Consider the following 25,576-nt stretch of genomic DNA (forward strand, 5'->3'; position numbering starts at 1 on the left):
TACGTTTGACAGTAATGTTCCATTTAGCTTCAGTCCATCAAAAAAAAAAAGTTGTCACTTTCTGGGGAGTGAACTGCATGGGAATTAAATCAGACACTTACCCTTAGGAAGAAGTGAAGATAAGAGAGAGAGAGAGAGAAAATGCAGAAATCCTATAAAATACAAATTACAGGTGATTTTTGAACAAAATTTTAAAAATACTTTTTATCTTTAGTCCTTAATGACTAAGACAACTTTGTAATTATATCTATGTAAGTAGAACCCATATACACCAATGATAAGCTAAATAAGCTTTAAAATGATTGAGATGTTGAGGTGAATTATTTCTTAACATGATTTCTCCTGTGTTGTCTGCAGACAATGAAGCTTTTTATAATAATTCGGAGAATAACCACACAATTCAAAAATAAAACTTTTTCAGAGGCCCACACTGAAAGCTGAAAAATAATAGAACACCTAAGATGTCTATACAAACATGTCTATTTTAACCATAGTCAATTTTTAATTTGTTTAATAGCAAATTATTCTTATAAACAATATCAGTTTGTATACGTAGATTTATATTATCTCAACTTTAAAGATCTGTGTTCAGAATGAATATAAATATTTCTTGTTATTTAACTCCTTATATGCTAAATCAAAAAACATATAAGGCGTTTTAATATAAAAATTGTCTATATCTCCAGATGTTAAATATATTAGAGAAATGTTCTTTTTAAAAATGAAGTTTTCATAATCAGAAAATAGAGAATTAATATCATAAACAATGACTAGTCATTATTACTACATAATTGCATTATTCTTTAGAAAAATTTGATAAAATTTATAATTTAAATTATAATTTAAATTTTATAATTAGATATAAAATTTTTAAAATTTTATAAAAGTTTTTCATAAAAATAAATTCTGGCTTATTCTATAACGAAGTGTGTATAGTTTTAATTTTCTCCAACTGTGTTCTTCTTTAATGTTGTGGTGAGTATTCTAGGTACTTTGCGTTTCCAAATACATTTTTAACTCAGATCCTCAATCTTATTACACACAACACCACCACCAAGCAAAAGCCCTGAGATTTTAATGTGGATTACATTATAGATCAGTTATCAATTTATGGAGAATAGACATCTTAAAATATTTTTTCCAATCAACGATCACGATATATCACTCAAATTGCTTAGTTCTTCATTAATTTCTCTCAGCAACGTTTCTTATATTTTTAGTATAGAGGGCAACCTTACACATATTTCGTTAGATTTATTCCTAAATATTTGAAATTTTCATGCTATTTTAAATGGCATTTAAAATGTTTTATTTCAAATTTCTTTTTAGAGAGTTGATTGATATCTGTAAAAACCTTGTCAAACTCACATCAATTTTTATAGTTTTAAATTTTGTTGGATTCTTTTCTACACATTCGTGTCATTTAACATAATATCCGGGTTTTTTTCCTTTGTAATCTTTATAGCTTTTATTTCTCCTTCATGACTTATGTCACTTGATAGGCATAATAGATAGGCCCAATAGATAGCATCAAGTTGGATAGAGGTAGTGATACTTAACGTTATTGCTGTGTTTCCAACCTCAAAAGTGTTCACTATTTCACCAATGATCTATGATGTTTCCCGCATTTTTATTGTGGATACCTTTGTCATTTTAAAGAAAGTTCCCTTCTATTTCTAGGTGACTGAAAATTTCCATCATGAATGTATGTTGGGTTTTTCAAGTGATTTTTTTGCCTGTATTGAGATAATAATATGACCTCTCTCATTCTGTGAATGTTGGTTGTACCAATTGATGTTGAATGTTAAGTGACATAGCATATCTGGAATAAATTCCAGTTGTTCATGATATAATATCTTTTAAAATATTGATAGATTCAATTTGCTAACCTTTTATTAAGGATTTTTCCATCTATACTACACTATACTGTAGTATACTATACTAATATTCCTTTCCTGTAATGCCCTTACCTGGTTTTGATATAGAGCTGATGTTGGTATCATAAAAGAGTTTCTCTATTTTCCATAACATGTGTGTAAAAATTGTACTATTTCTCACTTTAATGTTTGGGAGAATTCAGCAGTGAATCCTTCTGGGCCTGGAGTTTCAAATATTTTAAATGTGATGCCTTCAATGTCCGTCCACGTGGTCTCAAATGGAAGGATTCCCCTCTTTCTCATGGCTGAATAATATTCCATTGTATATACTAAGAGAAAGAAATCAGACAGAGAAGGACAAATGCAGCATGACAACTTTTAAACACGGAATCAAAACATGCTGATTTCATAGAAACATTAATGGATTCGTGGTTACCAGGCACTGAAGGGGTGGGAGAAACGAGATGTTGGTCAAAGGGTAAAACTTCCAGTTATAAGATGACTAAGTTCTGAGGATCTAATTTACAGCATGGTGATTATAGTTCACCATATTGTACTGTATACTTGAAAGTTGCAGAGAGACTAGATCTTTTCACCACAAAAAAAGAAATGGTAATTATGTAAAGTGATGGAGATGTTAGCAAATGCTGCAGTGGTAATAATTTCTCAATATACATGTATCAAATCAACACACTGTACACCTTAAACTTACACCGTGTTATGTGTCAATTACATTTCAATGAATTTGAAAAAACATTTTAAAAAGCTGAAGTGTGCCCTTTTATTCATTTATTTAATAAACATTTAATAAACATTTTAAAAAATAAACTTTTTAAAACAAGTATAGGACTATTTTGGTATTAAATTTCTTCTTGCTAATTTGGGTAAGCTTTTTTAAAGGGTTAATTTATTTTGTTTAAATTTTGCTATTTATTTTCTGTATTCCTCATTTGTTATACAATGCTTGATTCATTCTTTTCTGCTTTTTTTGTTACATAAGTATAGCATTTTTTTTTTTATTATTGCACTTTTCCTTTTGTTAGGTTTTGTGTTATACATTCTTGTGGGATGTATAACACAGTCCCAGATATTTTATTTTCTTTTATTTTTTAAAAATTATTTTATTGAGGGGCCAGCCCAGTGGTGCAGCGGTTAAGTGCGCACATTCCGCTTCGGTGGCCTGGGGTTTGCCAGTTTAGATCCCGGGTGCGGACATGGCACTGCTTGGCCTGCCATGCTGTGGTAGGCGTTCCATGTATAAAGTAGAGGAAGATGGATGGATATTAGCTCGGGGCCAGTCTTCCTCAGCAAAAAAAGGAGGAAGATTGACAGCAGTTAGCTCAGGGCTAATCTTCCTCAAAAATAAAAATTATTTTATTGAGGTCACATTGGTTTATAACAACATATAAATCTCAGGTGTACATCATTATATTTCAGCTTCTGTATAGACTGTATTGTGTTCACCACCAAAATTCCAGTTACCATCCATCACCATACACATTTACTCCTTTACGTCTTTGGCCCTCCCCCATCCCCTTCCCTTCTGGTAAGTACCAATCTATTCTCCTTATATATATGTGTGTGTTTGTTTATCTTCCTCATATATGTGAAATCATACAGTATTGGTCTTTATTTGTCTGATTTATTTCACTTAGCATAATACCCTTAAAGACCGCCCATGTTGTCACAAATGGCACGATTTTATCTTTTTTATGGCTGAGTAGTATTCCACTGTACATATGTACTACATCTTCTTTATCCATTCTTCCATTGATGGGCACTTGTGTTGCTTTCAAGTCTCGGCTATTGTGAATAATGCTGCAATGAACATGTGTATATCTTTTTGAGTTAGTGTTTTCATGCTCTTTAGATAAATACCCAGTAGTGGAATTGCTGGATCATATTGTATATCTATTTTTAATTTTTTGAGAAATCTCCATACTGTTTTTCATAGTGGCTGTACAAGTTTGCATTCCCACCAACAGTGTATGAGGGTTCCCTTTTCTCCTGATCCTCTCCAACACTTGGTATTTCTTTTTAATAAAAGCAATTCTGATGGGCATAAGGTGATATCTTACTGTAGTTTTGATTTGCGTTTCCCTAACAATTAGTGATGTTGAACATCTTTACATGTGCCTGTTGGCCCTCTATATAACTTCTTTGTAAAAATGTCTGTTCATATCCTCTGCCCATTTTTTGATTGGGTTGTTTGTCTTTTTCACGTTGAGTTATATGAATTCTTTATATATTTTGGAAATTAACTCCTTATCAGATATATGATTTGCAAATATTTTCTGGTGGGTTTGTGAGTTGTCCTTTAGTTTTGTTGATTGTTTCCTTTGCCATGCAGAAACTTTTTAGTTTGATGAAGTCCCATTTGTTTATTTTTTCTTTTGTTTCCCTTGCCTGAGGAGACATAGTATTCAAAAAGATACTGCTAAGACTGAAGTCAAAGAGCGTACTGCCTATGTTTTCTTCTAGGAGTTTTGTGGTTTCAGGTCTAATGTTCAAGTCTTTAGCCCATTCTGAGTTAATTTTTGTGTCTGGTATAAGATAATGATCTATTTTCATCCTTTCGCACGTGGCTGTCCAGTTCTCCCAATACTGTTTATTGAAGAGACTTTCCTTTCTCCGTTGTATGTTCTTGGCTCTTTTGTTGAAGATTAGCTGTCCATAGATGTGTGGTTTTATTTCTGGGCTCTCACTGCCATTCCATTGATCTGTGTGTTTGTTTTTTCCTCCAGTACCATGCTGTTTTGATTACTGTAGCTTTGTAGTATATTTTGAAGTTAGGGAGAATGATGCCTTCGGCTTCGTGCTTTTTTCTCAGGTTTGCTTTGGCTATTTAGTGTCTTTTATTTTTCCATATAAATTGTAGGATTCTTTATTTTATTTCCATGAAAATCGTCATTGGGGTTCTAATCGGGATTGCATTAGGTAATATGGACACGTTAACTATGTTTATTCTTCCAATCCATGAGCATAGGCATGTCTTTCCATTTCTTTATGTCTTTTTCAATTTCTTTCAATAATATCTCATAGTTTTCAGTGTATAGGTCTTTTACCTCTTTGGTTAAATTTTTCCTAGATATTTTATTCTTTTTGTTGCAATTGTAAATGGGATTGCATTCTTGATTTTTCTTTCTGCTAGTTCCTTCTTTGTGTAGAGAAATGGAAGTGATTTTTGTAGGTTGATTTTGTACCTTGTAACTTTACTATATTGATTTATTAATTATTTCTAATAGCTTTTTTGTGGATTTTTTAAGGTTTTCTATATTTGGAATCATGTCATACACAAACAGTGACAGTTTTACTTCTTCCTTTCCAATTTGGATCACTTTAATTTCTTTTTCTTGCCTAATTTCTCTCGCTAGGACTTCCAATACTATGTTGAATAACAGTGGTGAGGGTTTGCATCCTTGTATTGTTCCTGTTCTTAGAGGAATAACTTTCAGTTTTTCACTAAGTATAAAAAGTATAAGATTGGTTATGTTTGTCACAAACAGCCTTTATTATGTTGTACTTTACTTCTATACCCATTTTATTGAGAGATTTTATCATAAATGGATTTTGGATCTTGTCAAGTGCTTTCTCTGTATCTACTGAGAGGATCATGTGATATTTTTATTCTTCGTTTTGTTAATGTGGTGTACTGCATTGACTGATTTGCAGATATAGAATCACCCCTGCACCTCTGGAAGAAATCCCATCTGATGGTGGTGTATGCCCCTTTTAATGAATGGTTGTATTCAGTTTGCTAATATTTTGTTGAGGATTTTTGTATCTATGTTCATCAGTGATACAAAATGTAATTTTTCTTTTTTGTGTTGTCCTTGTTTGGTTTTGGTATCAAGGTAATGTTGGACTCATAAAATGACTTAGGAAGGGTCCCATCCTCTTCAATATTTTGGAAGAGTTTGAGGAGGATAGGTATTAAATCTTTGAATGCTTGTGGAATTCACCTGAGAAGTTATTTGGTACTGGACTTTTATTTTAGTGGAGGTTTTTGATTACTGATTCAATCTCCTTACTAGTGATTGGACTATTATGTTTGTCTATTTCTTCTTGATTCAGTTTTAGAAGATTGTATAATTCTAAGAATTTGTCCATTTCTTGTAGATTATCCAATTTTTTTGTGTATAACTTTTCATAGTATTCTTTTATAATTTTTGTATTTCTGTGGTATCCATTGTAATTTCTCCTTTTTTGTTTCCAATTTTATTTATTTGAGACTTCTCTTTTTTTCTTAGTGAGTTTGGGTAAGGATTTGTCAATTTTGTTTGTCTTTATAAGACTCACCTCTTAGTTTCTTTCATCCTTTCTATTGTTTTTTTCGGTCTCTATTTTATTTATTTCTGCTCTGATTTTTATTATTTTCTTCCTTCTACTAACTTTGTTCTTTGATTTTTCTTTTTCTATTTCTTTTAGGTATAGTGTTAGATTGTTTACTTGAGATTTTTCTTGTTTTTTTGAGGTAGGCCTATATTGCTATAAACTTCCCTCTTAGTAATGATTTTGCTGCATCCCATAAGTCTTGGTATGATGTGTTTTCATTTTCATTTGTCTCTAGGCATTTGTGGATTTTTCCTTTGATTTCTTCCTTGGTCCAGTAGTTGGTCAGTAGCATGTTGTTTTGTCTCCACATATTTTTGACTTTTCCAGCTTTCTTCTTCTAGTTGATTCTAGTTTCATAGCATTATGGTCATAAAAAATGCTTGATATGATTTCAATCTTCTTAAATTTACTGAGGCTTGTTTTGTTTCCCAGCATATCATCTATATTTGAGAATGTTCTGTGTGCACTTGAGAAGAATATGCATTCTACTACTTTTGGATGGAATGTTCTATATATATATCTATTAAGTCCATCTAGTCTAGTGTTTCATTTAAGGCCACTGTTTCCCTGTTGACTTTCTGTCTGTATGATCCATTCATTGATGAAAATGGGGTGTTCAAGTCTTGTACTATTATTGTGTTACTTTCAATTTCTCCTTTTAGGTTGGTTAATAGTTGCTTTAAGTACTTTGCTGCTTCTATGTTAGGTGCATATATATCAATAAATGTTATGTCTTTGGGGTGGAATGTCCCTTTTATTATTATATAATGTCCATCTTTATCTCTTAATATCTTTTTTGGCTTGAAGTCTGTTTTGTCATAAGTATGGTTACATTCACTTCCTTTTAGTTGCCATTTTCTTGGTGTGTCATCTTCCATCCTTTCACTCTGAGCCTGTGTTTGTCTTTAGAGCCAAGGTGTGTTTCCCAGAGGCAGCATATTATTGGGTCTTATTTTTTAACCTATCCAGCCACTCCGTGTCTTTTGATTGGTGAATTCAATCCATTTATATTTAGAGTGATTATTGATATATGAGGGCTTAATACTGCCATTTTATTTTTTGTTTTCTGGTTGTTCTATTTTTTCATTGTTTCTTTTTCCTTATATTTCTGTCTGCCATTTCAGTTTGGTGAATTTCTGTGATGTTCTTCTTGAGTTTTCTCTTTATTTATGATTTGTGACTCTGCTGTTATTTTTTGTTTTGTGATTACCATGAGGTTTGTATAAAATATCTGTATATATGAAATAATCTTTTTTCATAGGAACACTAGCCTATGCAGGTTCCATCCACTGTCTCTCCCCCTTCTATGTTCTTGTTGTCACAAGTTGTCTTTTTTATGTTGTGATTTTGTGATCAAATTGAAATGGTTGTAGTATTTTTGATGCTTTCTTTCACTTTTGCCTTTATGTTATAATTAAGTGTTTGCTAATCTATTCTGATATAAATTTGCAATTTTATTATTCTGTGTATTTATCACCTTGCACAAAGCTTTGTAAAGCTTTACCTTTTGGTTTTCATGTCAGAGAGTTCCTTTCAACATTTCTTGTAAGGTGGGTCTAGTGATGATGAATTCCCTCAGCTTTTGTTTATCTGGAAAAGCTTTTATTTCTGCTTCGTATCTGAATGATAACTTTGCTGGACAGAGTAATCTTGTCTGAGAGTTTTTGTCTTTCAATATTTGGAATATATCATTCCACTCTCTCCTAGCTTGTAGAGTTTCTGCTGAGAAATGCTCTGATAGCCTGATGAGCGTTCTTTTGTAAGTTATTTTCTTCTCTCTAGCCACCCTTAATATTCTTTCTTTATCATTCACTTTTGATAGTTTTAATATAATATGCCTTGAAGAAGGTCTTTTTGTAATGAGATAATTAGGAGTTTTATTAGCTTCATTTACTTGTGTATCCAGTTCTTTTCCCAGGTTTGGGAAGTTCTCAGCTATTTCTTTGAATAAGCTCTCTGCTCCTTTCTCCCTCTCTTCTCCTTCTGGGATACCTATTATCCTTATGTTGATTTTTCTAATTGAGTCACATATTTCTCATATGATATGTTTATATTTTTAAAAATCTTTATTGTCTCTCCTCTTCCACCTGAATCATTTCTAAATTTCTATCTTTGAGCTCACTAATTCCCTCTTTCGTATGGTCAGCTCTATTTTCAATGCTCTCTACTTTATTTTTCATCTCATTAATTGTGTTCTTCCTCTCCAAACTGTCTGTGTGTTTGTTTTTTTAGAGTGTTACTCTCTTTGGTAAAGTACTCCTTCTGTTCATCAATTTATTTGTGAGTTCATCTTGAACTGTCTTTCTGAATTTTGTTGTACCTCATTGAGTTTCTTCATGACAGTTATTTTGAATTATTTGTCAGTTTGATTGTAATCTTTTGTGACTTCAAGTTTTATTTCTCAGGGCTTGCCATTCTCTTTGTGTTGTGCTGTGTTACAGTAGTTCTTCGTGGTACTTGATGAAATGATTGTCTGCTGGTGCATTTGTGGTAGTAAACACCTTTCTTATTTGGGTAAGGCTTTAGTTACTTTGGTACTGAGCTGCTTCTGTTGCATTTGAGAGCCTGCACTTTCCACCCTCCACTGCCTCTGCTAGAGGCATTGTCAGTATTTTCCTTGTGCTGTTTGTGCCTCTGAGGTTGCTGGTGCCTTGCTGCTTACAATGTCACTGCAGTGTCAGGTGTCACCATCAGGGTCACCAGGCTATGAGCGGTTCTGCTGCTTCCAGGGTCAACTGAGTCTCATGTTGCTCTATTGGCTCTTTGTGGTCTCTCCACAGGCTTGGGTGCTGCTGCCCTATGCCCCACCTGTGCTGCCGCTCCCAGGATGTCTGGGCATGCTGGCAGCAGTGATGCTGTGGGTGCTGGATTTATTGGTGTCACTGTTGCTGCTGGGGCCCATGTTCTTGTATGTAGACCCTGCTGCTATAATAGCTGGTGTCAGGTGTGCCACCTCTGGGGGCTGGGTTGCAGATTCTTCTGTGGTTCCTAAAGCCTCAGGTCACAAGTGCCACCCACAACCACTGGGTCAGGGGTGGGCAGAGGCTAAGCCACAAGTGAATATCATTGCTGTTCATGCAGCCTTTGATCACTGGTGTGTGCTGGTGAACTTCAAAACCTTAGGTCAGGGCACCCATCCTAAGCTGGGAGAATTTGAATTTTGGCTACTGTTCTCACTACTGGAAAGACCAGTGTCACTGCTGGGGTGAGGGGGAAGGGGCTGGGTCACTGGCTCCACTCTGTCCTGAATCCTCAGGACTAGAGTGCCTTCCACCCCACTTGGGGCCAGGAGGGTGGTGGGGTTGGTTAGGGGTTAAGCCATGAATGAGTGTCCTAGCAGCTTCTGGTCTCTAGAGTGTGCTGGCCTGCCCTGAAACCTCAGATCAGGGTGCCTCCCCTCAGCTGAGAAAATCCTCATTTTTGGAAACTCTTCCCACTGCTGGAAAGACTGGTGCCACTGCAAGGTGAGGGGAAGAGGACTCGGTCACTGGCTCTTCTCTGTGTCCTGAGTCTTCAGGACATGTGTGCCACCCACCAGTGCTGGTTTAGGAGCAGGGGCTAAGCTGTGGGTGCCATATCTGTCCCTGCAGCCTCTGTTCATTGCTGTGTGCTGCCTGTGTGAGGATCTGCGTTTTGGATTGTTGCTGCTAGGAGAGGGGGAGATGCTGCTCCTCTAGTTCCACTGTCTCCCAGAGGTCCAGTCAACCCACCTTCAGATGTTTAGATGCATGGATCTCTTGGGCATTCTGGCATGCCATGCAGGGAGTCCTTTTTTGATCAATGGATGTCTGACTGCTTGTAACTTAGAGGGGAGAGACAAAGGGAACAACTCACTCCACCATGATACTGACATCACTTCTTCCTTAGATCTTTTAAAACAAGGTATATCCCCACTCTCCTCAATCTTGAGCTGAAAACTCAATTTTTCTAGTTTGAGTTTCCAAGCCATACAAAATACCTCTGTTTGCCACAATTTTGAAACTCTTATAGAGGTTTCTGTCCAGTTCATTTGCTTCCACAAATACCATGTTTCCTTTTGACAATAACTGTTTTATAGATTTGGCCTATGTTTTAGCCCATTTGGGCTGCTGTAACAAAACACTATAAACTAGGTGGCTTATAAACAACAGAAATTTTTTTCTCACAGTTCTGGAGGCTGGAAAGTCCAAGATCAAGGCATCAGCAGATTTCGTGACTGGTGAGGCTCACTTCCTAGTTCATAGATGACCACCTTCTCCTTGTTTCATCACATGGTGCAAGGATCTCTGGGGTCTCTTTTATAATGGCACTAATTCCCATTCATGAGTCTAACCCATCATGGCCTAATCACCTCCCAAAGTCCAAATGCCTTTGACATTGGGAGTTGGGATTCCAACATACGAATCTTGCAGGGACACAAGCATTTAGTTTACAGCACCCCATATCTTCCTAATGGAATATATTTCTAGTTTTTTCAGGCCTGGAGTCATGGTATACACATTTTCACTTTCCCTACCCAGTGGTACATATAGTAGATAATCAATAAACATTAAAAAAAATTGATAGTCATACCTATCTGTAAGACTACCAGACTAAATAAAGTCTCATTTTATCTGGAGGATAGATACCAGGTGCACTATGAGAAAATTAGCCTAATTTCCATGTTAATTTCTACAATATGCCTTGAATAAATTCTACCATACGCCTTTAATTTTTCTGCTTAATACATATACATTTAGATATGGTATTTATTTTTACATTTTGATTCTTTAAAATATCTTGCTCATACCTTTGATACTATTTCACACATAGCAGATAGCACACAATTCCTTATATTTAAAGTAAAGGATTCTGACTTGAATTTGCAATTGATAATAGGAAGGTATATTAGAATTTTTAAATTATTAAATAGGTAAATCTGTAGACTAATAATCACTCCAAATACCTTTGAGTAATATCATTGTTCAACATATATGTATATTTTTTTGCTTGTTTGGAATCTCTCGCTTTGTTTTGTTCTGTTGCTTTACAAAAGAAATGGCAAACCACATGAGATATGATAGACCCTGAAGCTCTACATATTAAAACTTAAGATGAGCTGGCAGCATTTGCAGTAAAAGCTGCTGGCTCTGTGCACAAGAACATAAAATTTTAAAACCTATTCTAACAACAACAATGAAGAAATTTCTAGTATGCCATCACGGGTGACTCACAATGTTTGTTTTATAACATTAGAGAATTGCACATTGATTTGAAAAGCCTTATCTCAGGAGATTTATCAATGTGAAGACTCAATTGTTGTACAAAGGAAATGGATTTCCCTTTGATTGACAGGTGTTTTAATGAATGTTTAGCTTTAAAATATTATATTTGTAGTCTTAAAACTGGCTGAATCTAAAAGCTCATTATTAAATATATCTTTACTAAAATTATTGAAAAGAATCTGTGTGTATATATTTCACTTGTTGTTAGTGCCATTGAGTCGATTCTGACTCCTAGGGACCCTGTGTACAGCAGAGCGGAACCCTGCTCGGTCTTTTTGTGCCATCCTCCCACCTTCCAGCACTGTATCAGACAGTTCTCCACTGCTATTCATAGGTTTTTCATGGCCAGCTCTTTTGGATTTGGGTGGCCAGGTCTTTCTTCCCACTTTGTCTTAGTCTGGAAGCTGCACTGGAAACTGTCCACCATGGGTGATCCTGCTGGCATTTTAAATGCTGGTGGCATAGCTTTCAGCATCACAACAACATACAGCTGCCACAGTATGACAACTAACAGACAGGTGGTGTGGTTCCCTGACTGGGAAATGAACCTGGGCCTCAGCAGTGAGAGCACTGAATCTTAACCACTAGACCACCAGAGCTGACCATATATTTCACTTAGGGCATATAGATTTAAAAATAAAAACTTATTAAAGACTACCATGCACTATGATTTCCTTATTAAATAGGACTTATAATCCAGTTCACACTAGAGAATATATAAGGTCAAAAGACCTTCTTAGCTAGTTTGGTCACTCATGAGAGAGAGATTGAGATCTTTTAAAAGTATCCCCTGGTTTGATGGCTAATTGCAAATTGTGGAAATGCTTCTTGAAAATGTCAGTCTCTCCTTATCCATGTAACATGGATAGAACACTGTTAACTTCATAGTGTTGAATCAAAAAATGTACATAAAATGAATTAAAATAGTACTTTGTACATAATGGATGCTCAATAATTAGCTGTTATACAGATGAAATTTCTCACTTACCTTTATCTTCCATTTAGGTTGAAAAATGGCAGTGGTATTTTCTCCTAACAAATCAAAACAGGAAGATAGGCAAAATCCAATATTTTCTTTCTTTGATGCTCAAAGTGAAACACATGAAAATTTTTGTTTCTCTCCCTTAAAATTGGAGAGCTTTTCTATCTGCTTCTTGAGCATATAATTTCTATCAATCCCCAGCTGTTTGATCTTGGCTGTTGTCTCTACTCAGGTTAATGTCATTAGGGCAGAGTCCAGAAGCTAAACATAAGATGCTTTCACTTTTATTTGAGGAATTACTAATATAGAAGCCACATTTTCTAACAAAACAAAATGAATTTAAGTGATTAAAAATAAATAATATGTTACAAAATCAAAGGTTAATAAATTGAAAAATATAAATATCGCTAAAAATTTTGAAAAAGAATTTGGTAAACTGTAATATTCTATTCATGAAAAACAACCATTAGTTACAAGTCACTAGAAAAATTCTTTCTTAACATGATAGGTTAGAAACACATGCAGTCTTACACACACACACACTCAGAAACATATCCAGTACTCAGTACATTTGCAATAATGTTTAGCAGCAATCGCGTTAAAGTCATTACTGAGTAAATGCCTGTTGACACCAATGTTATGTATTGTTAACTATAGAATGAAGCAAGGACATCTGGCAAGAGGCACTCATGAAGAAAAGAAAAAGAGGGAAGAATAAACATTATTATTTGAAATAAGATAACATGTGTCTTGAAAGCACCTGAGATAAATACATACATTTTCTAGAAAAAAAAATGAGTTCAATAGGGGACTGGTTAAAAAAAAATGTACAAAAATAAATAGCTTAAGCGTGGACCACTTAGAACACATAATAGAAGAAAGGAGACTACTTATAGTACAGCTAAGAAAAACACACCCCTAGAAAAACTTAACAAAAAATGTATAGGACTAAAGTAAACAAAATTGTGTGAAATTCCACCGAGATCCAATGGAATAAGCCTTGAAAAATTGTTAAGATATATAAAAATAGCACTTCTCCAAGGATGAACTAATAAATTCAATATAATCTCAAAACAAAATCCAAAATGGCCATTCTTATTAAATAGTAAAATGTCTAAAGTTCACATAGAAAAACTAAACATGTGATATTAGTCTGAAAAAGAATATGTGAATGAGAAATGGCTCTGCCACACATTAAAATGTGTTACTACCACAGGGTTCCAATGTCAGAATTGACAGAAAAGAGGAACATTATGGAAATTCCAACATATGCACAAGAAAATGTGCAAAATTTTGTATGTAGTATAGTAAAGCAGGACAGGAAATGACAATTTGTTCATTAAATGCCATTCCTCCAACTATTTAACCATTTTTGGAAAAATAAATGTGATACGTTCCTCCTTGCTCATACAAAAACAAGTTACAGATGGTTCAAAAATTGTCATGGATAGAACAAAAATAAAATGTTAGTAAAACTGATTTCATGAATGAATTTTAAGAATAACATTGGAACAAGAAGGGACTTATTTATAAAGATAGCATGTAAATAAGAAACTATGAAAGGAAAAATAAGATCATCTGGATGGAAAAAAATCTTAAATTGTATTTATTTTGATCCAACCTGACAATCTGTTTTAATTGCCACATTTAGACCGATGATGTTCAAAGTGATTATTGATATAGTTGGACTAATATCTACCATAATTATTACTGTTTTCTCTTTGTTGTCCTTGTTCCATTTTTGTCTTCCACTTCTTTCCTGTCTTGTGTGGGTTTTTTTTTTTTTTTTGGTGAGGAAGATTGTTGCTTAGCTAAAATCTGTACCAGTCTTCCTCTATTTTGTATGTAGGACACTGTCAGAGTGTGGCTTGATGAATGGTGTGTGGGTCTGCGCCCAGGATCCAAACCAGCAAATTCTGGGCCACCAGAGCTGAGTGTGTGAATTTAACCACTGTGCCACCAGGCTGGCCCCTCCTTTGTAGTTTTAAGTGAACATTTTATGTGGTTCCATTTTCTCTCCTTTGTTAGCATATCCATTGTACGTCTTTTTAAATTTTTTTAGGGGTTGCCTTAGAATTTGCAATATACATTTACCACTTATCCAAGTCCACTTTCAAATAACATTACACCACTTCACAGATAGTGTGAGTAACTTATAATAACAAAATAGTCCTAATTCCTTCTTCCCATCCCTTGTATTATTGTTGCCATTCATTTCACTTTTATCTAATATACATAAATGTACTTATATATATATATGATATATATACATAAGCATACATAGTTTAATACACTGTTGGTATGTTTTGAACAAGCTTATAAGAAATAAGAAAAATAAAAAGTTTTAGTTTTTATTTTACCTTCCCTCATTCCTTCTTTGATGCTTTTTCTTTCTTTATGTAGATCCAAGTTTCTGACGTATATCATTGTCCTTCTCTCTAAAGTACTTCTTTTAACATGTCTTGTAAGGCAGGTCTAGAGGCAACGAATTCCCTCAATTTTTTTTTCTGAGAAAGTCTTTATTTCTCCTTTACTTTTGAAGAAAATTTCACAGGGTACAGAATTCTAGGTTGGTGGGTTTTTTATCTTAAGTCATTAAATACTTCACTTCATCTCATCTTGCTTGCATGGTTTTAAGAGGTTAGACGTAATTCTTATCTTTGTTCTTCCATAGGTAGGCTGTCTTTTCCTCTGGTTTATTTCAGGATTTTTTCTTTATCTTTGATTTTCTGTAATTTGAAAATAATATGCCAAAGTGCAGGTTTGGGGGCTTTTGGAGGGTATTTATCCTGCACGGTGTTCTCTAAGTTTCTTGGATCTGTGGTTTGATGTCTGACATTAATTTGAGGAAATTCTCAGTCACTGTTGTTTCCAATATTTCTGTTCCTTTCTTTCTTTCTTCCCATTCCCATTATGTGTTCTGTTATTCCCATTACGTGTATGTTACACCTTTTGTAGTGTAGGGGAGGAAGACAATTCCTCTACCCTCTAAGTCCTTCCAGCTGGTCTAAGAATTAAATTAACATGAGACAGAATAACAGGAGAAGATACAGTAAAGTTTAATAACATGTATACATGGGAGAAAGCCAGGAAAAGTGAGTAACTCACCATAATGGCCAAAGCCACCACCTTAAAGACCGTCTTCAGCTAAAGACAAAGGAGGATGTTGGGGGTAGTGGTTTGGGGCTTCAAAGGGGAGCAAGGCAATTTACACAGAAATGGAAATGCAAATGTTTGATAAATAAGTTTTATTGGACCATCTATACACAATGTGACCCAAGAGACAGAAATTTGATAAAAATGAGCTTTCTGGTGACTTTTTGTCTGTTACACATATTTTACATTATACTATATTTATCTTACAGTATTAGCTCTTACCTGGAAGAGGCCTTCTATCTAAAATTCTTTTGGGCAGTTAGGGGGAAGGTCAAAGTTTCTTTCAAAGTCTTTTGTTCCTAAAAATGATAAAGCCAAAGAGACACATTTTGGCGTGACCAATTCTGATTCTCTACAGTAGTTGTCCTATGGTCCTTGGATGTTCCATTCTGCTTTTTTTGGTCTTTATTCTGTTTTCTTTTTGGTTTTGGAGGCTTCTATTAACATATCCTCAAGCTCAGAGATTCTTTCCTCAGCTGTGTCTAGTCTACTAGTAAATCCATTAAAGGCATTCTTTGTTTTTGTTACAACATTTTTTATTGATGACATTTATTTTTTATTCCTTCTTAGAATTTCCATCTCTCTTGTTTACAATGCCCATCTGTTCTTTCATGCTGTTTACTTTATCCATGAGAACACTTAGCATATTAATCATAGCTTTTGTGTTCTGTTTTGTTTTACTGAGGAAGATTAGCTCTGAGCTAACACCTATGCTGATCTTTCTCCACTTTATATGTGGGTTGCCGTCACAGCACGGCTGACAAGTGGCATAGGTCTGAACTTATGAACCTGGGCCTCCAAAGTGGAATGTGCAAACTTAACCACTGCACCATGGGTCCAGCCCCTAATCATAGTTCTTTTAAATTCCCTGTCAGATAATTCCAACATCCTTGACATGTCTGGTTCTTATGCTTGCTCTCTGTCTCTTCAAATAGTGTTTTTGCCTTTTGATATGCCTTGTAATTTTTTATTGATAACTGGACACGATGTACTGGGTAAAACGAACTGCTGTAAATAGGCCTTTCATAATACGGTGCTGAGGCATCAGGGGAGAAGTGTTCCACAGTCTTACGATTAGGTCTCCATCTTTCAGTGAGCCTAGACCTCTGGACTATGAACTTCACAACACTTTCTGAGGTTTTTTTCTCCCTTATTTGGTTGGACAGGATGGCTAGAGTGGGCTGGAGTTGGATATCAGGTCAGTTAGGCTCTGACAACATTCCAGCAGGTGAGGATCTGGTTAACTAGTTTCCCCTGAAACCTTGTTAAAAAGAACGGTATGCTCTGATGTATTTGAAAATGGTTCCTTTCTCCTCTCCCTGCTGGAAGCACGAGAGGATTTTTCTCCATTATTTCCTTTGAGAAACTGATTGAGCTCCTGAAGGTAAATCTCACAAAATTACTGGAGCGTCCCTTTGACTGGGGACACCCAGAGTTTTTAAATCTCGGGATTGTCTGTACTGAGCTTCCAGCCATTTGTCAAATCCCATTCAGTTTTCCCTATCCCGGGACTAGTTCCCAGGTGATTGCCACTTGTGAGTCTCTGCTCTGGTAAGCCTCAACTCCCTATATTCGCCTGTCTGTCTCTCCAATCTTAGGGACAGCAGTTTGCTCTGTGTAATTTTCCCTCTTACAAATCTAGGCAGAGTTGTTGATTTTTGAGTCTGTTCAGTTTTTTACTTGTTGTTAGGAGGGAGTGACAATTTCCAAACTCCTTGCATGCATAACTGGAAACTAGATGTCTTAAATTAGATCTAAATAAAATAAACTTAAAAAATAGTTACAACATATGTAATTAACAAAGCTTCAATAAACATAATATATATATTATATATATATATATCTTTTTTTTTTTTTTTGCTGAAGAAGACTTGCCCTCAGCTAACATCTACTGCCAATCTTCCTCATTTTTGCTGAGGAAGATTCATCCTGAGGTAACATCTATTGCCAATTTTCCTCTATTTTGTATGTGAGCTGCTGCCAGAGCATGGCTGCTGACAGACAAGTGGTGTAGGTGTGCATCTGGGCACCAAACCCAGGCCACCAAAGCAGAGTGCACCAAACTTAACCACTAGGCCACTGGGGCATGCCTTGTAAATTTTTTGGGAAAAAAACACAAATTCTTTTTGTTAAAAACTCTGAACCATCACTCCACAAGATAGAAAATACAAATGATAAATATATATGAAGTTGTTAATTTCATTAGTAATCAAGAGAAGGCAAATTAAAGTATGAGTAACATATATTTCCCCAGTAAATTTTAACATATTATCCAATGGTTCTGAGGATGTATGAAAACTATCATACTTACTCTGAAGATGTTCTAGCATTTCCATTTGTGGGAATTATCCTCCCACTTCCAAAAATACATAACTAGGAATATATAAGCAAAGATGTTCATTTCAACATTGTTTATAATAGGGAAAATTAGAAATAAAAGTATATCGTCAGTGGAATGGTGTAAATTGGGATTCAATGAAATAGTATCAACTGTTGGATGTAAATGAAAAGATGGCTGTTTATACTATTATGTAGGATAAAATCATATTATAAAACACTATGTGTATTAAAACCTGCATACAAATACTAGGAAACACAGACCTAAAATCTTAATAATGGTTCTTTCTGGAAGGTGAGATTACACTTTCTACTTCTATGTTGTTTGCTTTTTATCATGAATCTTAAATAAAATAATATAATATGATATAATAAAGTCTTACCAGTAAGTCTTCTGTGGAGTATAGTAACAGGTAACTAAAGAGAAAGATCTTCAAGACTTATTATCTACCAGATGAACTGGTTTTAATACAGTTGATAATCCCATTTTTTTCTCCTGCCAGGGAAAGGTGAACATGGGAAACCTTACCCCCTCACTGAAGAGGACCACGATGACTCAGCTTATAGGGAAAATGGTTTCAACATTTTTGTCAGCAACAATATTGCTCTAGAGAGGTCCCTGCCAGATATTCGCCATGCTAAGTGAGTACCCGCAAGCTCCTTGTGCAGTGTGGTTTTCTTTTGTTTGTCTGTTTTGTTTTATTATGTTTAATGTGTATCACAGTGAGACACGTAACTAAAAATTTTGTTCTAATAATTTCATTAGAACCTTTTATATTTCATAATTTTACATATGTTTGATTTAAATTAGAATAACTTTAAAAATTCCAAAAGAATAGCTACCAACTCTCTAAAACTTAATACACATTTTCATTATTGAGTTGACTGTATTATCTCCATTTAAAATGAAATCTTTTCATATCCATGCTTTTACTTTTGATCGTGTAGATTGTGAAGCAAACATTTTTTTCTGAGGGTTAGTGCTGTCAGAACTGTCTCCATATATATTTATACCTTCTATCGACCTCATTCTCACACCAGCCATATTCAGTGCCCTTGTTTTTACATCTTCCATAAAGAATGCCTGAAATGAATGCAGCCATACTCCAAAGGCAATGGTTGGTTGCTCAAGTTCTGACACTTCATGAATTGCTTGTGGCTTGTCAATTACCAGTGAGTTCAGTTTTTACTGAATCATACCCACATAGTATAGTATAAATGGAAATAAGGATAATATTGCATATATTTACCTGCAATTCATCTTCTCTATGTCCACCTCTATCTACTCCTAACATTGCTTCATGTACTTTTTTTCTAGTTTGTTATGGTCTGCTTGTCAGCATATGCAATGCACAAAGTATGTCAAGAACAGAGAATGTGATCAGAATTTAAAGTTGTGGAATTGTCATGGATATTTGATAATCTATCCAACTATACTAATATGTTCACCGCTCCCCCCACCTCAATCTCCCTTTGGAAACAATTGTGTGAGAGAAAGAAAATAAAATAAGGGCAACTGTTGAAATTAGGACTAGGAATCTAAATTAAACCAGTAATGTACAGTAAATAAAACTCTTAATTTTGTGCAAAAATAATTAACCCTTTAGGAAAAAAGTCAGTAAATTGCAGTTTGGGGACCATTCTTTAGTTGCCATATTGTGTATTTATAACGTTATTTTAAAATATAAAAGAATTATTGCTTCCTCCTCAGGTTTTATGTGAATTTGCATTTCCCAATATAGTTAAGCAGAGGATTAATGTGAAGAACAAATCAATTTTTCCCTAAACTGAATGCTTTATGTATTGGTCTAGGCCTTCTAGCTAGCCAAATTATTCCCAAGTTACCTGAAATTATCTACAGTAATTCCCACTGACCGAGAACATTTTTAGTTATGAGAAATTTTAATACTTAATTGCACACCATCAAAGATGCATTAAATTGCACTGTTGGCATAATAAATGTGCTCAGAGAATCATTTCCATCCACCTCCTCCCCCACCCCCACACGTCCAATCTTTTAATGTGTATTCAAGTGGAAATAATTACAGATGGAAATGGTGTAGAAACTCACTGAAGTCAAAAGAAGGCTGATGTTCCCATTCTTCTCAGACAGCGTATTTTTAGTGTAACTACCTCCTTTTGAAAAAAGATGTTCTTAGGCAATAATGGAAAAGAAAATGGAAGAATGGAAAGAAAAATATTTTGAAATTTTTATTAGAGTTACTGAGTTTACAGACTGAGAGGGCATTATTTTAAATGTTAGGAAAGAAAAATGTGGCTAAAATATGGTCTGTGATCATGTTCTTACTTGTTTATTGAGGCTTGATAACTAATAAGACAAACAGTTGCGTAGTAAAATGATACCAAAAATGACAAAACCTTAACAAGGGTTGGAGGCGCATGACAGCAAAGTGCTAAGTGTGAGACAACCAGGAATGGTAGATTACCCTGGTTGGTCTAGTGTCTGACTCTCAGAGTTGCAGGAACGGAGATCCATTGTTGCCTCTGATGTTGTCGAGGTCCTACCTGAGGGGAACCAAGAGCCCAAGAAAGCCTTACAAGGATCCCACTGTTTAAAAGTCCTGTGCTTTTGACCTCATTTGTGCTTCTCAAAATGCACACACAGGTAACTACAAGAGTATGAAGTTCTGTGTAAGTGGTCCTTGAAAGTATAAAAGCAACTCGACACACACTCCAGTGTTATCAGTTGAACTAGGCTGCAGATCATTGACCATAGCTTGTTTATTTTGACAGAATCTATAGATGAGAATGCAAAATCGGTGTGACTTTGATAATCAGACATAAGAGTTCTAAGAAACCTTGCATTTGCAGTCAGCTAATTCAAACTACAGGCTCAGAATGATAGGAGAGAAGAGTTTATATTTCTTTGCTCTGAGATTTTGTTATGGGAAATATTGGGGAATACTGTCTTGCAATTTTGCTTAACTCGATCTTTATTACAAAACACAGAAGCGTAGTTCTTCCTCTACTCTTCTGCAGTCTCTTCTGATCACTCTCTCTGAGTATGCAAGTGCTCTCTACCCATTCATATTCTCACACGTAGTCAAAGAAAGTCATGGTTCTAGGTGTTTTGATGTGCTTAGTGCACATTTTAGTTCACTGTGAAGAATTTTCAGAACAGGAATTATTTCAGAAATCTCAACTCAGAAAGCATGTTTCTTTTGCTTGTCCTACTCCCTTCTTCTTCACTAGCATAAAAATGAACTGCTTTCTTTTGGCTTTATTATTTTGTGGAGTCAGTAATAGATTCCCATTAAGTAGGAGCCATAGATAAAGGAAAGTCAATTGACATATGTGGAATAATTTAATCATTCTTGCTTATATCCTAAGAATAATTTCCAAGCTTTTTCATTTATGTTTTACTTTTTTGAAGACATATCTGTGTACTTTAAATACTCCCTTCTTCAGTTGTTGCCTAATTGTGTCCGAATCCATAGTACCTGGGTATAACCTGAGAACTGTCCTTAGAACATATTATCTTTATATTTTATTTAATGCAGTGTTGATAAGAATTTTACTCAGAAAGCTTCTGCATGAAAAATGTCCAGTCAGTGGATATCTTGCTGGCCTGGCTTCATTTTACCACACTTCAATTTTTCCCCACCTGCATATTGATTGTGCATTTTCTTTGTATTCAGTTACCCGTTTTGGATGCCACATCTTTGTATGCTATAGGACATCTTATTTTGACTTCCAGTTCAAAATAGGAAATATGAAACATATATGTAGAATACAGAATACATATAAAATATGGAAATAGAAAACCATGGAAGGATGGATGGCCTGCATAGAAAAGAAACTGATAAACTTATGAATGAATATATTGTTAGCAAGATGAGATTGAAAAATATTTGAGCAAGTATTACTCCCAAATAAAAACAAATTCATCAGCAGTTACCACAAATACTCCCCCAAAATGGTACAATTCATGTGTAAGTTAAAGTTGCATCTATGAAAAGAAGAAATGCGTGAGATTAGGACATATGAGTCATGTATAATAGGAGAGCTGAAGTATGCTTTGCAGAGGATTCAGGTAAATGCATCATTGATACAGGTTCATTTTTTTTGCTGTAATAGAATACACATTTACACAGATATATACTCATGCATGTTAACATTAAGATGCATTTAGAAGGTAAGTGAGTAGCTGGCATATTTTTCAATTAAAATAACTCTACTCTGAATTGTGGATTTTCCTTTTCACTTAGCTTTTTCCTTACATTTCATTATATTTCCAAGATAAGGATAGTTTTAGCTTCACAACTTTGACAATAAATAAGATATTGAAGATTGAGAGAAAAGTCTATGATATCTCTTGAGAAAATATAGGAGGAGCGTTTTACAGCCTCTTGGATTATATAATTGATTCCAGCAGTGTTGCAGTCATGTCAGATTAATACATCACAACTTTGCTCCCTGTACAATTTCAGGGCCAAATGAGAGATAGTCCCAGAAATGGTTTGGAATTAAAATATTACTCTTTTTATTGATAAGATTATATTGGTGGACATAGTTTGGATGTGGGCCACGTGTGATTCCCAATACTGAACTCCAGAATGAGGTGCATCTAGCCTTCATAGACATTGCTGGACAGCACAGGGATGATTATATAACGTAAGGCATGAAGGACAGTTAGTTGTCTGCTCTCTGAAGACAAGCAGATCCCAAAGCAAAAAAATGAAGGAGGAGCTGAGCCAAGCGTGGGAAGCTCCACAACTCAAACTCATCAATTGTGTGTCTTACTTTCTCCTGGAAAGAATGCATGAGAAGATGGAGAGAGACTAGGAGTATTAATCTAATTGTTGTCCCTCTACATAGGAACATCTATCGAGAGGAAAGGGAAGTCTCCTTCCTAAATGAATAGTGCGTAATATCCGCTTTGCATTTGAGGAGAAACATCAGCTTCCCAATTTTTTGAGAAATTTCTCATTTTTTAAAATTTTTTAGTGCCTTACAGTCTAAACATTCCTGCCTTCTAGAAATTATGTTGAATAATAGTTCTGGAAAAGTTGACATCCATGGCTTGCACTGTAGTGCTGCATAAGTCAATTTGTCGTTTTGAATTTCTATTTACCCACTTCATTAAGTGGGAATTCTTTCTTCATGCCTCTCACCATGTATTAAGATTATTAAAGTTGAAACCAGGTTTACCAAATCAGCTGTAGCATGATCTATTCAGTTATTTCTTTTCCTTCTGATGACAATAATCCTTCTGGTTCCCTTCTTTTCCAGTTATATCATGAAGATATAAAAATAAGGAGATCTAGTGAACTACAATTCTAAAATTTAAATCGTAAAAAGAAATTTTGTAAGTCAATTTCTTAGGAAAACTAATTATATGTGTCCAAGAAAGTGTGATTTAACTGTTTTGACTCTTGTCTATTGAATACTAGAACTCACCCATAGAAATGTCTGAGTTTAACCATCCAAAAACATGCAAGGATAAAATTCTTTTACTTCTCAATTTCAAAAGCTATGTAAAACTTTGAGAGGCACTGGCTTCTTTTATGTTTTTATTATGATTTACTTGTGAAGTTGATTAAGCACCTTCTTTCAACAAGTTACAAATGAATGCTGAAGCAAATTAAGCTAAAATCACTATTCCAGCACTCCAATCAAGTGTGAATATTGCCACAGAAGGAGGTGGGAAATGCATCCTTTGAATCCAATGCTCTTCCAGCCTAGGGTATATCTTATTTAGATTGACTGAAAAAAAGAAAAGTAGTTAAATCACGAGCAGCAGATTGGGGAAGGGATGATCAGGAACATCAGATAGGAAATACTCCTTCAAAACCATTGGTCAGGTGAGTACTCCAATATTTTTGTGAGCCAGTTTACGTAAATGAGTATAGACATTGATACAGTACTATGTTTCTAAGAGTCATTTAAAAAAACAAAACTAAAAACTTACACACATATCTCACTTATTGAAGAAAGTCTGAGAGATAAGAAAGAGTTTTTATCACTGTAACTAAAAGATATGTCCCTGTTGAAATGAAAATCCTTCTAGGACACATAACTGTTCAAGAGTTGTCAAACATTTATCCTTTGGAGTGACTCAGAGATCACGAAGCAGAGTCTTTGAAAGGTGGATTGAGGATGAGCACAAGAGCACTGAGGTCTAAGAGTGGCGATGTGAAAGTTATGCAAGGTGAAAAAAGAAATGACAAAAGAAAAACCTTCTAAAAATAAACTTACAGCTGCTTCAAAATTATGTCCATTGAATTTCAAAGTGTATCCTTTGTAACCTTAGAATATGATAAGGATCAAACAAATAAAACTGAAGGTTAGCATAAGTTTGAGAAATAGATTCACAAGTTTAATTCCAGAAAGAGAAGAAAATGGAAATTTGATGTAATTACGCACCTTGTTCTGTAAGATTAATCTAACAACAGGAATTCTGAATGTGCTCTTTCTTCATTTTATTCCCACCCACAGAAGCTTACTGAAAAAAGAGGTAGAGATGAACATTTAGTTTATTTATTTAAAAAAGTACGAAAATTTGCCATTTTGAACAGCTAACATCATGTTTAATAGTGAAAGACTGGTTGCATTTCCCCTAAGATCGTGAGGTAAATAGGACGTCTACTCTCAGCACTGCTATTCAGCATTGAACTGTAGATTCTAGCTCAGGCAATTAGGGAGGCAAAAGAAATAAAAGGCATCTAAATTGCAGAGGAAGAATTAAAACTGTCTCTATTGGCAAATGAGATAATTTTACATATAGAAAACCCCAAGGAATTCTCTAAAAAACTATTAGAACTAATAATCAATTTCAGCAAGGAGGCAAGGTATAAGATAAATATGCAAAAATCATTTTGTTTTTATACACTTGCAGTAAATTATCTGAAAATGAAATTGAGAACAATTCCATTCACCATTAAATCAAAATGAATAAATTTCTTACGAATAAATTGAAAAAAGCAATGTAATACTTATACTTTGAAAAGTACAAGACACTGTTGAAAGAAATTGAAGAAATGGAAAAACATCCTATATTTGTGGGTCAGGAGATTTTCAATATTGTTAGGGTGGTGAAACACTCCAAGCTGATCTACAGATTCAAAGAAAACCTGATCAGAATCTCAGCTGACTTCTTTGTAGAAATTGATAAGCTGATTCTCAAATTTATATGGAATTACAAGGGACCCAGAAGAGCCAAAACAATCTTGAAGAACAGCAACAAAATAGGAAGACACACACTTCCTGGTTTCACATTTATCACGAAGTAACAGTAATCTCCAAGGTAGTGTAGTACTGGTAAATGGATAGATATATAGATCAACAGAATATAATAGAGAGTCCAGAAATAATTCTATACATTCATGATCAATTGATTTTTTTGACAATGGTGCCAAAACCATTCAAGATGGAAAGCATAGTCCTTTAAACATATGGTACTGGGACAAGTAGATAGCCATATGTAAAAAATGATGTTTGATCTTTACCTCAGAATACATAAAAATCAGCACAAAATGTATCAAAGATCTCAAAATAAGTACTAAAAGAAGAAAACATGGAAGTAAATTTTTATGATCTTTGATTTAACAAAGTCTTCTTAGGCATAATACCAAAAGCACAAGCAACAAAGGCAAAAACACATCAGACTTCACCAAAATTAAAAC

The 25,576-nt window shown here is 34.7% G+C and overlaps 1 protein-coding gene across 1 annotated transcript in view; it reads left to right on the forward strand.

The window, feature by feature from the left end:
* GALNTL6 (polypeptide N-acetylgalactosaminyltransferase like 6) overlaps positions 1 to 25,576 on the forward strand; it is a 1,096,422-nt gene that overhangs the window by 428,553 nt on the left and 642,293 nt on the right. The window contains exon 4 of the mRNA XM_014842142.3: positions 18,434 to 18,572. Within this exon, the coding sequence (XP_014697628.3) occupies positions 18,434 to 18,572 (139 nt within the window). The remainder of the gene's footprint in view (positions 1 to 18,433; positions 18,573 to 25,576) is intronic.

The sequence above is a fragment of the Equus asinus genome, chromosome 3, assembly GCF_041296235.1.
Source record: "Equus asinus isolate D_3611 breed Donkey chromosome 3, EquAss-T2T_v2, whole genome shotgun sequence".
Classification (NCBI taxonomy): domain Eukaryota; kingdom Metazoa; phylum Chordata; class Mammalia; order Perissodactyla; family Equidae; genus Equus; species Equus asinus.